Genomic DNA, 16,961 nt, shown 5'->3' with positions numbered 1-16,961 from the left:
GTAAATCGAAAAGAGGCCTGTGGCTCCTAAGGCTGCTAGATACTGCTATGTGGTGAAATCCAACAGTCCTGGCCAGTTCCAGCAGCATCTGGGATGGAGTCACACGGCTTGACTTGCAGTGGTGTAAAGTAACTAAGTATATTTACTTAAAGGCCCGCTGAGACACCCCGAAATAATAATAGTATGATACAGTAGGTCATGCGGTCTCTCAGAAGACGGTCTGAAACAGTCTGAAACTCATGTCACAAGTGTAATCTGCCCCTCGCCCCCCAACAACAGCTGAGCAGTACAGTAAGTAGTCTAAGTACAGTCAATTAATTTGATTGGCTTACAATAGCACATTCCCACAATGACATCACAAAAACATTAACTCATATTTTAAGATGACCTTTTAAAGTGACAGTACTCCTTTAGGTGACAGTACCCCTTTAAGAACTGTGCTTAACACATCTGGTGCCAACCCCGAGTTTCCCGAGGTTGTATTGGTACCTACCAACGCTGTGCCAACCCCGAGTTTCCCGAGTTTGGGCCGTTTTTTGAAAAAAAAAAAAAAAAAAAAAAAAAAACATTTTTTTTTTCAAAAATGTTTTTTGGACCTCCAGAAATGTGTTAGGCATGATCGCGATCGCGAAATTGCATGTTTAACCCCCATACCAACCCATTCTTTCAAACATGGCAGCCATGTTTGTTTACATCTGAAGAAAACATAATGGCTGATAAATCATGAATGCCTGAACGGATTTCCAAGCAGATTTTTTTGTTTGAAAGCTGTGAACAGTGGGCACACACGTGGTGCATCATCTAGGCATGGGCGTGCACTTTTTACACAATTGCGCAATCACATGGAAGTCTATGGTAACCATGGCAACATGGGACATTGAAGAGAAAAAATCATAGCAACATAAGTGTTAAGTACAATGTCGATGGATTTGTACTTTACTTGAGTATTTCCAACTTCCGGTACTTCACTACATCTCGGATCCAAATATTGTACTTTTACTCCACTACATTAATTTGAAACCTTTAGTTACTAGTTACTTTGCAGATATAAATTATAATATTAAAAAACATACATAAACCACTTTTTTATACCTTGGCTATTTGAAAATAGCCGATCTACAAGTTCACTACGCGTCGCATCGTGATGCGTTGTGAGCTTGTGAATCCACCCTCTGTAGGTAGTTTGGTGTGACCGTACCCAACCAGAATATTTCTATAATGCAGTATTGATACTTTTACTTAAGTTAAGTATGTGAGTACTTTTTTCCACCACTGTTGATTTGTTGTGCACTGCTGAATGGGACTTCATTGAAATGCAAGTGAGCTCACAGGGAGACAGGAGCACAGCCACAGAGGACTTAAAACACTGCACAGTGGAGGGGTCTTCACCACCCTTTTGCTATTTAAATAATACAGGGGTCTTCAATGTTTTCAGGCCAAGGACCCCGTAGTTGAGAGAGAGATGAAGCAGGGACCCCCACAACCTTTTCATAGATTCCATATAGTTTCATTGTTTGACAGCACAGCATCAGTGTATCTTGGATTCATGTCAATTTGTGTTGTCAGATATTTAACCACTTGAACTGTCAATACTTAATAAACTTGACCTTTCACGTAACTAGTAACTAAAATGTTCAAATAAATGCAGTGGATGTGTTTGGATCCGAGATGTAGTGAGTAGAAGTAAAATGATTTACAAATGGAAATATTCAAGTAAAGTACAAATACCTCAAAATTACTTAAATGTACTTAGTTACTTTCCACCGCTGTGTAGCAGTTGGCTACAAACTATTTTTTGTACCGTCCTCATTGCTTTCGTACAGAATAACGTAGATGTAATGTCCTCTGCACAAACAACGATCAGTTTTGGCAGTTTGTAAACTTAAACAAGCTACTGGCCAAGTGGTGGTGGCTTTAGAGTGAGGTTGTCTAGTTTACACAGCGATCCGTTATGTTTGGCAGGTAACCAGGCATCTTTCAGAGATCCAGTTCCATTTTTATAAATCCTGTTTGGCTTAATAAATGAATGCCTTGGCTTGAATTGAATACTGTCTGGTGAATTTAGGAATCCATCAGCCAGTCTATTTGGTGGGCATAATAGTTGCTCTACTACCCTGCTGTTGAACATAGAACAGGTACACATTATTGTGTATCATTATTTTATGCTTTAACTATTGAAAAATAGCAGATATACAAGCTCACAGCGTGGCACTCGAGCTTGTAGATCTGCTATTTTTGAAAAATCGTGAAAATTAGAATTTTTACCCGATTCTATAAGTGTCTTTTGAATCCTTCTAAGGTTTTTTGAAAAGCCTATGTTTCTATGTCAGCGATCTGGCTATAGCCATCGTCAAAGAAAAGGTCCTTTTCACCTAACTGGAACTCAGTTAGTCTGTTCTTGAGAGACTACTATGTCAGTGGTTCTCAAACCTTTTCATGTGAAGGACCCCCAAAATGATATGTATTTGGCCATAACCCACATCTCAAAATATCTAGTTCCAGGAACCCCCAGAAGCAACATTTGAGTTACAAACGTTTGCTTTAAAAATACATATATTCAAAGATTTGAACAAATTTTCATGATCTTTCAAAAATAGCAGATCTACAAGCTCGCAGCGCGGCACTCGGTGCCGCGCTGTGAGCTTGTATATCTGCTATTTTTCAATAGTTAAAGCAGTCAATAATTCTAAGCCTAAGTAAGTATACTATATGTACATCAAGGCAAGTTTATTTGCATATAGCACATACAGCAATAAAATAACGACGCAATGTGATATAGCTCTGTTTACACAATGCTAGCTGCTACCCTCCAATGTGTATACTGTAAGTTCCCCATTTTCAACTGTTTCTTTTTATTTTATATTTTGACACTGGCTTTGGCAATGTAAACTTATGTTTTGTCATGCCAATAAAGCTGCCTTTGAATTGAAAATGTAATACCAAATCAAGGTGCTTTACATGAAATGTTATGAAAAATAAACATCTATCTCCTTAAAGGGGTATTTCACTTTCAAAAAAACTTTTGGTAATTTTATCATCTAACCAGGCTTTTATGAACACCCTGAACAGTTTTTAATTAGCTTGATTGAATATTTAGATATTTGATGTAAATGTTACCAGGCCCTCCAGGCCCAGGGCCTCTCCCCACACACACCCATTGTAACTTCAAACTTCATTTTAACCATGATAGATTCATTAAAAACACACATTATTTTTTCTGGTGTCTCATACTACCCTCCTAATATGTGAGCAGGCCGTGTTTTTTCGATAACATTTTTCATTTATTTTTTATAATTATTTTTTTGTATTTCAATTTTTCCAAATAATTATTAAAAATAAATGAAAGAAGTTATCGAACAAACACTGCCTGCTCACGTATTAGGAAGATAAAATGAGTCTCCAGAAAAAAATAATGGGTGTTTTTAATGAATCTATCATGGTTAAAATGAAGTTTGAAGTTACAATGGGTTTGTATGTGGAGAGAGGCCCTACCACTGCTCCCTGTTGAAAGTGGAATATCCCTTTAATAGGAAACACTTATTCAGGAGTCAGTACACAGAGCAAAACATCTATATTAAAGGACATTTGAATGGGATAAAAACAAAAGAGGTTATAAACGAAATGGAAAAATAAGAGCGCAGATTTACAGTGCAGAAGAATAAGTAAAGAAATCTATTTTGTTTTGTTCCAGATAAACTAAATGATTGTGGGGACAGAAAGCAGACCATCCCCAGATGACGTGAGAGGTCTGCATGGTTCCTGATACCGCACAAGATCAAGATCATAAATCTATTTTGGCCCTAAAACATTCAATGCCTTATAAACCAACCGTAATATTTTGAAAACCATTATTTTACACACAGGGAGCCAGTATAAAGATCAAAGAACTGGAGTGATATGCTCCACTTTCTCGCTATTAGTAAGGAGTATTCTAATCTGGATCAAATGTAGTCGTTTTATAGATTTTTTCAGGAGACCTATAAAGACACTGTTACAATAGTTAAGTCTAATGTAAAGTTTTTCTAAATCATCCTTATAAAAAAAATCAAACCTCGGTTCGAAGTGGAGCGGTGAATTTGAGCAGCTGTACCCTATGTGAGTGAGTGAGTGAGTGAGTGTAAACTGTGCCTGTGAGTGGTGAGTGTGCCTGGCCAGCACAAAACAGCGCCCCTCCTTTAACTAGTGTGTTGTGTGTGGCCACTCAAGGTATTGCCAGGCTACGGACATGGCCAGCCAGCCACCCAGCCACCCAGCCAGCCAGCCACCCACCCACCCACATACCCACGGACATACCTGTCTATTGGGAGCGCTTTCACCGCTCCAAAAAGCTAAATTAGCAGTTTTGTACATTGTCATATATAATGAGAAAGTCCCATGCACAGCGATATTATGTACATTTACTTTAGCTGCATAAAACAGAGAAGAACGACTGCATAATATCTTATTGTTCCGTTTAGAAACAAAGAGAAGCTCTCCTATTTCCCATGTTATGGGTCAAATCATTAGTTATTTTCCAAAATGAAAGTAGGACCCAGTTCAAGAATGTAGGTGGGGGTCAAGTATCAAGTAGGTCTACTATACTGCCCTACAAATCCGAAGAGCAGTAACTACAAAAGAAAATAGTATATGATAAATGGGTTCAAAGGTGTTTCAACTGGTCAGCCTAATGAGATATGCGCATAAGTTATATTAAACTAATTGTATATCTGTTCTTGAGGTTTAATTGTTTATCTCCCAAAATCACTAAGGTCAATTTGACCTTTGGGTCACACTAATAAGTTGGTGTGTCCAAAATTAAACACAGTTACTGCACTTTGAGTGCACTTTGTGGGGCATTATATCTTTGAAGGGTATTATAGCTTTCTGACAAAGATGACACTGATGGTTTGGTCCACTGGGGTGTTCTAGTGGACTAAATCAAAACCATGCAGGTTTAAATTAATTCTACAAGAGGGTGAAAGAAACGTTGAAGGCACACAGCCAGGCATAGAGAGATAATTAAACTACAGAGTGAAGTGTGTATGTACACAGTAAAACCCTCGGTGTTACAGGCTAGCATTTTGGTTCCATCTGTACACTGGATTTTATAGAGCAGGGGTCTTCAACGTTTTCAGGCCAAGGACCCCATAGTTGAGAGAGAGATGAAGCAGGGACCCCCACTACCTTTTCATAGATTCCATGTAGTTTCATCGTTTGACAGCACAATCGTCGGTGTATTTTGGATTCATGTCAATTCTGGTTTTCAGATATTTAACCACATGAACCGTCAATACTTAATAAACTTGACCTTTCACTCCATACTTAAGTCTGCTCTTTTTCCCCTCTACACCAAAGCTCTTTGCCAAAAATAGCCGATCTACAAGCTCACAACACCTCGCGCTAAAGTTCTCAGAATATGGACACTAGGGTTCAAGTGTCAACACTTTGACAGCCGTATGGAGATGCCCATATTAAAACCGTAATATACCGGACATCTGACCAAGGAGTCTCAGCCAGACCGGAATTTACCATACTGGTTCATTAAAAACGAAATAAATTTGTATCCGAAAATCGTCGATCGTCTAACCTTCCCTAGTCACCGCTCGTCCATCGATAGCGCATGGCTCCTCTGACATGAACCGGAAGTGACGTTGAGTCCTTTCCCTGCTAAACCTTCCCAGCTCCCATCCATTTTCTGTTTAGACGATAGCATTAGCATAGCTGGAGTGCTTGGGGCTAAGCTAGCGAAAATGCTCACATCGACTGTACAGTCATACTTGGATTATATGCGCCCACATTTACGTGCACGAATCGCGCATGCGAAACGCACGGCCAAAACCGCCACTCTATGCCAATGCAGATTGAGCCATTTCGCTGGTGACTGTGGTGAGATTACAACGGGGGATCGTGATGGGGATGCGGGGATGGAGATTACATGATATTGCGCTGATGGGTCTTGTAAAATGAATGCTGTTCAGATCATAATATAATAATAGAAATTTCACGGCTAATCTACCAACAAGCCATTCTATTTCGGCTGCCAAAGAAAAAGAAGAAAAAAAAGTTTCTATCACTCAAAGATTTGGAGGACCCCCTGTAGCAACTCTGAGGACCCCCTAGGGGTCCCGGACCCCCTGTTGAAGATAATGTCTGTATGTGTGTTCAGGTGTAACAGCACGAATGTTTGTGACTGTGTACACATGTTATTTCTGACAACAGTGGAATCTGTGTGTGTGTGTGTGTGTGTGTGTGTGTGTGTGTGTGTGTGTGTGTGTGTTCAGATCATGAATGTGTATGCTCTGTGAAAGAGGGATTTAGAGTGCAGAAGCACACTAAAGTGATTTGCGAGAGTGGTCTGGTCTGAACAACAGTGGCCCTAGGGGATCACTGTGAACTTTACAGCGATTACTGCGATTTTATAACCTTCGGCTTTGGACATGCAGATTGAGTCCTCGTTCAAGGACAGGCGATGAGGTTTGGACATTAGAGCCAGACAGATCTTTCGTTTGGCCAACACTGTAACTCTTTTTTTATGACAATGGTATTGATGCTGCAGATGCGTCCCAAAGCCAGATGTCTTACTACTTTCAACCTTATTTTCCTATTTAGGACATTTCATCAAAGGTCGTAAAATGTTGTGCTGAGATTCGTGGTGAACCTGTACATTATTTGTCTTTTTACATTTTCTACTTTTGAAAAACTTTAATTTATTTCCATCAGAAATGATCATGCTTTTTACAAAATATTACAAAATAATATTACAAAATAAAGGCAATCGTTAGACTAGGTCTGGGACACTCCCAATTAGTCAGGGAAAGTTAGCAGAATACCCGTCAAATCTGGGAATAAATTCCTTACCAAACAATTTCTTAATCAATGTGTTTGTAAAGGTGTCTAGTAACATATCTAACAAAGATTGAAATTCAACATCCCTAGCAAAATGTTTGACAGCTAGGGTAATTCTGGGTCTCATTCACTTACTATACACTGTACTATAAGGGAAAAAAATCACTCCCAAAAAGTTATAGTACAGTGTATAGTAAGTGAATGACTGAGACCCAGAATTACCCTAGCTGTCAAATATTTTGCTAGGGATGTTGAATTTCAATTTTGTTAGATATGTTACAAGACCTTTACAAACACATTGGTGAAGAAATTGTTTGGTAAGGAATTTATTCCAAAGGTTTTATTAAAATTCCCTGACTACAATATCTGGATCAGACCCAGAGATCTGGCATCAGTTGGGCTCTAATGCAGATCAGGCCTTGGTTAGGTAAAGGATGACGGGGGTTTAGAAAGACAAGCAGCATGGAAAAGATTTCATAACACAGAGACGCGGGCCTAAACAGGGGCAATGAAGATCAGATGAACAAATAATGAAGTAAATAAATATGCCAGCAGGACACACACACACACACACACACACACACACACACACACACACACACACACACACACACACACACACACACACACACACACACACACACACACACACACACGCACACACACACAGTGTGCATTCCAGTCCAAATCCAATCCACGTATTAGATTGTCAGCCAATGAAATCCGTTTTGAATTTTATTCGCTTTTCATTAGGTTAGCCATGTCAATTTCCGTGCCGTCAGCAAGATGGAGAAATTGGTAAGAGCCTGTAAGAACCAACGGTCATGAACAGACAGCATTACTAGATGGCCTGTGTGGATTTATAGGCTGTGCAGCAGAGCCACCGCAAATCTCATATTCATCACATCTTCCAAATGACATTCGGCAGGGACGTGCTGGGCCCCTGATTCAGCCCGGGAAAAAGAGTTGTAGAGGCCCTCATTGCGTGCTATAGAGAGAGAGATCTCTCTCTATAGCGCTGCTGCTACTCAAAGATTTGCCATTTCAGATCATGACAAGTGACAAGCCAGTGGGGCCAATTACAGGAGTTCTATTTCGTCACTGTCGGGTGGAAACCTTGTATGTCCAAAATAAAAATGATTTAAACTAGTGATCTACAAGCACAGCCGATCTACAAGCACACAACGCCTCGCGATGCGAGGCGTTGTGTGCTTGTAGATCTGCTGTTTTCACTACTTTTGCGCGGCCGTTGCCTTGTATGATGAAGCAGTGCCATGCTTTGCGAAAAAATGTATACATTTGAAACTTGGAGATACGAGGTTTCTGCCCGACAGTGACGATTTACTTGGTTGGCCGCCCAGCCCCCAAAATGGAACAAAGGCCGACATTTTATTTTTATTTGTTTCCTAATGGCCCGGCCTGGACCGGCCGGGAATGAACCGGCCGTTCGGGAGTTGTCTCGCTTTTCCCAATGGCCAGCATGTCCCTGACATTCAGGGCAGCGCTCAGTAACTCCTCTCATCCATATCTTACAGATCACTTTTACAGTTTGTTTTCCGCCACTCCGACGGCATTGATCATCCAGATAAATGCTGATGCTGCGCTAAGCGAGTAACAATGGCCTATTTCCATCCCTTTGGTCCTGAGCCAAGGAATGCCGATGTATCTGGGCCAAACTTTCTACGGTGCATCAGTACGGCATCAGCGAGAAAGAAGATTACGGTCAACAGTGAAAGCAATCCTCAGTACATGATTTGACTGAGTGCGGTATGGGGATTAAGGCTGCTGTGTGTGTGTGTGTGTGTGTGTGTGTGTGTGTGTGTGTGTGTGTGTGTGTGTGTGTGCTCCCTCGTAAAACGCAATTTCCCTCCCAGGTAACAGGCAATTTCACTCATTATCAGGCAATATCTCTCTCTTTCCTTAGATGTGACTGGCACAGACACACACCCACACCCACACGTGCACAGAGCAACTTCAAGCACCACTTCAGTGTGCCATGATTAATGTTCATACGTAACTTTTCTTACTACATTATAGTATACTGTAGTACGCCATGGCTTTGGACATGCATTACAGACTGAGTCCTGGTTCAAGAACAGATAATTGCTATTCTTTATTCATGTCTTTGCTATTGTTAACTTGTTATCGCTGCTACAATGTTGAAGAACCAAAACAAAAGAATCATATTCATGTGTACTCATAAGACGTAACAATAAAAACCTTGAATCACAGTGATCTTAACTGGTTGCAATGTGATCACAGTTAGTCCTTTTAAATGAACTCACTGCATCTCTAACAGACAACATTTTAAACTTAAATACAGGAATGAAATATTATTTTTCATATTTAACTTAAATACAAGAATTAAATATTATCTTTTCATATTTACCGTAATCAGTCTCATTGTGAGCTTGTCCACTATGCGGTTCTTATCAAAGATGGACAAAACTTTTTTTTTTCTTTTTTTTTTTCTGGTTGGATGAATATTAGTGACCCACCTGAAAATGCATTTCCACTTTCTTAAAGAGCAGGCAAAACGGGGAGACCCCACACTATTTTAGCAGCGATTCTATTAGAATATAGAGCTTTAACTTTTTATTGAAACACCATTTGTTTGTATCACTCAAACGTACAGCACCTACAATCCAAGTACAACGGCGGAGAAAATAGCTTCTTGTCTTCTTGTTTAAATGTTGCATCTGCCAAATACATCAAACCTGACGAATGGAACTGTGAAACAAGTTACTCACTTCATCTGCTTCACAATGGTGCTCTTCCCCGACTCCCCGGCACCTGCAGAGAGAACAAAAACAGAAAAGGCAGAGGTTAAAAATACACTCTGGTCAGTGGAGAAAAGTAAACAAACAGGCAACCTGCGAGGCCGCCTCACACAGTCACATCTGGACCCCTGACTTAACCCCTCCAACGAACCGCTACAGTAGCTTCCTCCCTCTGCTACTCTGCTCTGACACATTGGGAGAGTGTTTTCTGCTGGTGATTCAGTCCGAATGTATCAAAGGGTGCATTCGGAAATGCGCACCGGGTGTGGTTAGGGTTAGGGGTTAGGGTTAGGTTTAGGCATAGTTTTACTGAGGCTAGGGTTAGGGTTAGGGTTGAGTTTAGTCATAATTTACTGAGGTTAGGGTTAGGATTAGGGTTGGGTTTAGGCCCTCACTACACTGAGCACGCACCCAGTGCGCATTTCCGAACGATGAAACAATGAAACACCAGCAGAAAACACTCTCCCCTGACACATTATCCAGTGGTTATCCAGTGGTTTTACTTAAAGGAGCTATAGGGTGTACCAAATGTAGTTCTAAGAGCGGCCATTTCTTGGGTAAACACAGCCTTACACAGGTGTTCTGATTGGAGTAAAGCATTAGTTCTATGCAATCAAACAATTGAAACACCTGTGTTTTGACCCAAGAAATGGCCGCTAAGGACTACAATGACGTAGCCGCTGGCACACACTATAGTCACACTTTTTCTTGAAAAACGCTAAAATAAAAATAATGTCGAAAATATTTTATAAAAAAGATCAAGCTTCATATAAGTGTTTGTATTCCACAAATAGCGTAAAATAATGATAAAAATAATCATTTTGGCCTTTGTCAGGCTGACTTTGTTTACATCCCTCTTCTATTCTTTTATATGGATTGATAAGGGGTGTAAACAAAGTCTGCCTGACAATGGCCAAAATGATTATTTTATCATTATTTTACGCTTTGTGTGGTCATCTTTGAATAGAAACGCATATATTAAGCTTAATTAATATTTTCGACATTTTTATTTTAGCGTCCGTTTTTCAAGAAAAAGTTGACTATAGCTCCTTTAAATGTAAATGTCTTGAATTCAAAATGTACTTGAGTAAAAGTATGAAAGTGGTTGGCATCAAAATGTACTTAAAGTACCAAGTACAAAATGTTTTGGAAATGGCAGATCTACAAGCTCAGTGAGCTTGTAGATCGGTATTTTCAAATAGCCATGGTATAAAATAGGGCTAAAGTATGTTTTATAATATTATAATTTAAGTAACAAGTAACTAAAGTTTCCAAATAAATGTAAAAGTAAAATATTTGCATCCGAGACGTAGTGGAGTAGAAGTACAAGTATTGGACATTGGAAATACTCGAGTAAATTACAAACTCCTCAAAACTGTACTTAAGTACATGTACTTAGTTACTTTACACAACTGCACATATCTGCATCTCGCCTTCTCCTCCTCTTTGGAGGGTGAATCAGCCTCTCCGTATCTCGCTTCCCCCTCCAATACCAAAACGCTCGCCCCTAACACCCCCGGGCGCAAATCCGGTGACCTGGGAACGGTCTTTAACCTGACATTCATGGGTTTCAAATGTAGTCCTATGCAAAACCTAGCCCTATTCCTAAACTTAAACCGCAAAACTTTGCCTAACCCCGAAACGTATTTCTAAACTTATCCTCAGTAAAACTGTGCGGTCATAGATAGATAGATAGATACCTTTATTATCCCACGGGGGAAATTCAGTTGCCCAGAGGCAGCACATTAAGGTTACAAGTTACAGAGAAGTAAGAAAAAGAAAAAGAGTACTGTAGTGTACAGTCCAAAGAGCAAGCACAAAAAAAGATAAATAAAACAAAGTGTCGAAAGCTATTGCACAAAAAAGAAGAAAAATATATACATAAAGTGACCACGAAACATTCAACGCTCATAAGTGACACGTCACACACACAAAAAAGCTATACTCAAAGCATAACTTAACAAACAGTGCCAAACAAAAAAAAAGTGCACATAACAGTCACTGCTAGTCAATGCAGTCATGCAACACAAGTATCACACCGCCATATAAACACCGCAATCGTCGGCGGGATAAATAATGGGGGCAAGTGTGTTTTGGGGTGAGCCTTCCGGTTACCTTCCTCTCCTCTCCCCTCATATTTGTTTGCTGCTTCTCCAATTACAGCCTAACAGTCATGTCCATCTGCAGCTTGCGAGGAAAGAGAGACGGACACAGTAATGAGGAAAACTGCCTCTAAGGCCTATTTCATTGAGTTCGGGCCTCTCATACCGTGTTATAGGTTTTCCCTATGCTTATAATTCCAAATAAATACCGCGCTAAATAAAGCATGGGCCAACTCCTCTCAACTTCTGAGGGAATAAACCATATTATATAATCCCCTCCCCCCCCTCCAGAAAAGGCTGTATATCATCATTAGTGCTTTAATGAAAATGTCTGGGTGCTTAGACCAACAGGATATGGGCTTTTCTTATCCTCGGCTGTGTTTATTCCAATAGCCTGGGGGTGGCCTGAGAATACTCATCTGTTATGAGGAATCTGCAGTGCTACGCACGTGCATGCGCACATGCTCACGCACGCACGCACGCGCACACACACAGACACACGCACACACATTTAGTCGAGGAGGGAAAAAAAAGTCTTCCTGAAATGACCCTGAGAATACACTATAACGCAGCGTGCAGCACGCACACAGTATACGCCTCCAGCACAGCAGAGGGTTGAGATACATTTGGTTTCGTGGAATACAGGCTCCGACTGGACCAGCCTGCGCACATGACTTAGTTTTGGCAAGCATATATTATGGCCAGTGGTGGAAAAAGTACTCAAATGTTTTACATACCGATGTCTCTGGTTGACATGGCACATTTCACTCAGGTTTTTTCATCTCACTCACGTCATTTTGTCTGCTGACCTCACTCAGCAACAAAATAAAAATAAAATAAACAAACATTAAAATAAAACAATTCACAGGAGGCAAGCAGTGATCATCCCATGATGCGCACTGCAATGTAGTTTCAAATGCACTACATTGTAGATGCTTTTTTGAGAGTAAAAAACTAAAAAAGAAGATAAGACATGCATGACATGCATGATCTGGGCAGATTGCCCCAGGAAATGTGCCAATGTGAACCAGAGACATCGGTAAGTAAAAATATCAATACTGCAAAAATAGAAACACTCTGTTACAAGTAAAAGTCTGACATTCAAAATGTTCTTGAGTAAAAGTAATCAATAATCAAAAATCTACAAAGTAACTAAAGTTTCCAAATAATTGTGATGGGGTAAAAGTATAATATTTGCCTCTGAGATGTAGTGGAGTGGAAGAAAAAAAAAGTATTGGAAATTGGAAATACCTATACTGTCTCCCTCTGGCCAGCCAGGCACCTGATGCAGGGGAAAGGAACTTGCTGGAATAATGTGTACTCAAGTAAATGTACTTAGTCACTTTCCACCACTGCATATGGCAATACGGCAAATTTCCTTTTTTTCCCCACATTAAAGAGTGTTAAACCCTTTGGTAGACCCCTGGCTTATATACCCGGGCATGATCTAAAATACTGTCCATCATCTTTATCTTTTACTTCTGTGCTTTGTGATTAAGGAACTGCAAGTAGAGATTACATTCACTCATTGGTACGGCAAAATAGAGCTACAAACAACGACATACAATTAGCACAACAAGACCGTTGAGTGCAAACAAAGCGGGTATGTTTGGATACACAGGGAGGGTGGTAGAGACCATAATGACCTTGGTAATAGAATATCATTTAAAACCCGTTTAGAACGGGTACACATTATTGTGTATCATTATTTTATGCTTTAACTATTGAAAAATAGCAGATATACAAGCTCACAGCGTGAGCTTGTAGATCTGCTATTTTTGAAAAATCATGAAAATTTGAATTTGGACCCGATTCTATTAGTGTCTTCTGAATCCTTCTAAGGTTTTTTGAAAAAACCTACGTTTTTATGTCAGCAATCTGGCCAGCCATCGTCAAAGAAAAGGTTCTTTTCACTTAACTGGAGCTCAGTTAGTCTGTTCTTGAGAGACTACTATGTCAGTGGTTCTCAAACCTTTTCATGTGAAGGACCCCCAAAATTATATGTATTTGGCCACGGACCCCCATCTCAAAATATTTAGTTCCAGGGACCACCCAGAAGCAAAATTTGAGTTACAAACGTTCGCTTAAAAAATACATATATTCAAAGATTTGCACACAGTTTCACGACTTTTTCAAAAATAGCAGATCTACAAGCTCGGTGCCGCGCTGTGAGCTTGTATATCTGCTATTTTTCACTGGTTAAAGCATTCAATAATTCTAGGCCTAAATGGGTTTAAGCAACACATTCCATCTCCTCCTCAGAGCCCAGTGCCCTTGGGGGATTGTGAATGCTCATGTTCATGTTCATGTTCATGTTCAGCTACAAAGAGAATCTTTGGAACATTCCCTAACCTCTTAGCATTTCTCACATCAACTATGAGACACGTTGCAAAGTAGGGGAGCAATTATCCATTATTTTCTTAGGGATGTTTCTGTCGATAACTACAATTTGAAATAAATACATAAATATTAAAGTAGATTGACGGATCTCTTAGCCACTGAGGCATTGTTTTATACCGTGTCACACAAAAGTGTCTTGGCAAAAAAATAAAGTTGATATAACAGATCTACAAGCTCACAGCCAAGTTGTGAGCTTGTAAATCGACTATTTTGGGAACAGACTAAAACAGGGAAAGATAATCATTCGATTATTTTATAAAATTACGGATCATCGGTTATCTATTATAACTGATTAAATTGATTTGTTTGCTTAACTGTTGCGGCACTATTGCAAAGCTAGATCACTCAGCGACTAGCAGATCATGCTGCAATGAAAGAGTAAAAATATAGGTTACAGTAGAGACAGACAGGAAACAGGGAGAGAGAGAGAGAGAGATGGGGAGAGACACGCAGCAAAGGTGGTCGGGAACGGGAGTCGAACCTGCGATGCGGAGTATTTTAACACAACCACATGGGAAGCCTCAGCTAAAAACAGAGACACCTGGAGGCTTGAAACCCAGAAGGGACTTCAGAGGTTTGAAGAACACCTGCTGCTTCAGTGGGACGAGAAGAGGGCCCACAGAAGGACAAACCAGGCAGAAAGACCTGCCAGCCTCTTTCATATGTGAGCTGTGTCAGAAGGACTGCCTCTCTCAGATTGGACTCTACAGTCACAAGAGGAGCTGCTCCAGCCAGAACCAGAAGCGCTGATCCAATGGTCCTGTGGGTCTTAATTCGGAAGCCAATGATTTTATGCTTTAACTATTGAAGAACAGCAGATATACAAGCTCACAGCACGAGTGCCGCGCTGCGAGCTTGTAGATGTAGAGCTATTTTTGAAAAATCGTGAAAATGAGAATTCTGACCCGATTCTATAAGTGTCTTTTGAATCCTTCTAAGGTTTTTTGTAAAACCTATGTTTCTATGTCAGCAATCTGGCCGGCCATTGTCAAAGAAAAGGTCCTTTTCGCTTAACTGGAGCTCAGTTAGTCTGTTCTTGAGAGACTACTATGTCAGTGGTTCTCAAACATTTTCATGTGAAGGACCCCCAAAATGATATGTATTTGGCCACGGACTCCCATGTGAAAATATTTAGTTCCAGGGACCTCCAGAAGCAAAATTTGAGTTACAAACGTTCGCTTTGAAAATACACATATTCAAAGATTTGCACACATTTTCACGACTTTTTCAAAAATAGCAGATCTACAAGCTCGCATCGCGGCACTCGGTGCCGTGCTGTGAGCTTGTATATCTGCTATTTTTCACTGGTTAAAGCATTCAATAATTCTAGGCCTGAATGGGTTGTTAAAGGACTAAAGACAAGGCATCTTTCTTTTTTTAACCACTTAAAGTTATACTGTGTAAGTTGCTCAACTAGTGGTCAGTAGCGTTATAGCAAACCGCGGTCGCGTCTGCTTTTTTCGGCCGTTTTTCGCCGCGGACCGGGCCTTCAGACCACCGCGTCCGCCTCGCCGGCTCGCCCGCCTCGCCACGCATCCGTGGAGGTGTCTCGTGTCCCTCTGCGGACCGGCGTTGGGGAGTTACAGGCTAGACTTCTAGACCAGCGCAGGACCAGCGTAAACAAAGCTGTTGAAGCAAGCTATTTCCTGAAGAGACGTGATTGGCCGGTAGTGTATCATGTGTGTATGATCTGCAATGTGATTGGCCAATGTATACACAACGTATACGGATGATGCAGATGACGTCATTTTGCCGCGAAATCCCGCCCCTGTCACGGCTAAGTAGAAAACATATAAAAAAAAAGGCTTTTGGGGCTGAAATGAACGGAGTGGGTGTTCTAAAACTTTAGCGATTTAATAGTTAAGACAATTTTAAGATATGTTTTATAAAAAAAGTTACATAGTATAACTTTAAGCCTCATTTAAACTTTGTTGTACAACATGACGCGTCATGGGAAAATAGACGCATGAGCTCGTGGATGTGATATCTTCACTATTATAAACAGGGACGCTCGGTTGTGAGAGTAGTTAAACATCATTGCAAACATAACGGTTAAGTACTTCACATAAACTAAACAGTGTGTATATACTGTATATCAAGCGCCACTTCATGACACGCTGTTGGCCAGGCTTCAACAACACCGGTGCCTGAAGAATGATAAAAGACAGAGAGAGGTTGTCATGACAGCCAGCCAGGGTCTGTCTGTGGAGGCTGCCTCCACGCAACAGCACAGCCACAGGTATGTGTGGCCAGGTGTGTCACAAGGGGCAGGAAAGTGGGACTGAGTTACTAGGGCCCAAGGTGGAGGGGCCCTAGTAACTGTAGCTATTGAAAAATAGCAGATCTACAAGCTCACAGCGCGGCACCGAGTGCCGCGCTGCGAGCTTGTAGGTCTGCTATTTTTGAAAAGTCGTGAAAATGTGTGGAAAATCTTTGAATATATGTATTTTTTTAAGCGAACGTTTGTAACTCAAATTTTGCTTCTGGGGGGGGGGGGTCCCTGGAACTAAATATTTTGAGATGGGGGTCCGTGGCCAAATACATGTCATTTTGGGGGTCCTTGACATGAACAAGTTTGGCACCACTCTCATGGAAATGTGGGTTTCTTGCACACATTTTCATGATTTTTTCAAAAGTAGCAGATAATACAAGCTCGCAGCGCGGCACTCGGTGCCGCGCTGTGAGCTTGTATTATCTGCTATTTTTCAATAGTTAACATTCATTGGGGGGGCCCGCAGTGAATCCTTGTACTGCAGGGCCCAGACTTTGGTGTGACGCCCCTGTGTGTGTCCACACAGGCAGGCTGCCAACACGCTGCCACGGAGTTCATAGACCCCGTTAACACCGTGGCTCT

At 40.8% G+C, this 16,961-nt stretch overlaps 1 protein-coding gene across 1 annotated transcript in view; it reads right to left on the bottom strand.

The window, feature by feature from the left end:
- LOC308287542 (guanine nucleotide-binding protein G(i) subunit alpha-2) overlaps positions 1 to 16,961 on the bottom strand; it is a 157,520-nt gene that overhangs the window by 44,950 nt on the left and 95,609 nt on the right. Inside the window, exon 2 of the mRNA XM_080728757.1 lies at positions 9,576 to 9,618. Coding sequence (XP_080584883.1) covers positions 9,576 to 9,618 — 43 coding nt within the window. The remainder of the gene's footprint in view (positions 1 to 9,575; positions 9,619 to 16,961) is intronic.

The sequence above is a fragment of the Nannobrachium achirus genome (genome assembly GCF_963921795.1).
Source record: "Nannobrachium achirus genome assembly, chromosome: 6".
Classification (NCBI taxonomy): Eukaryota; Metazoa; Chordata; class Actinopteri; order Myctophiformes; family Myctophidae; genus Nannobrachium; species Nannobrachium achirus.
The sequence above is the reverse complement of the archived record's forward strand: the minus strand, read 5'-3'. Positions and strand labels throughout refer to the sequence as shown.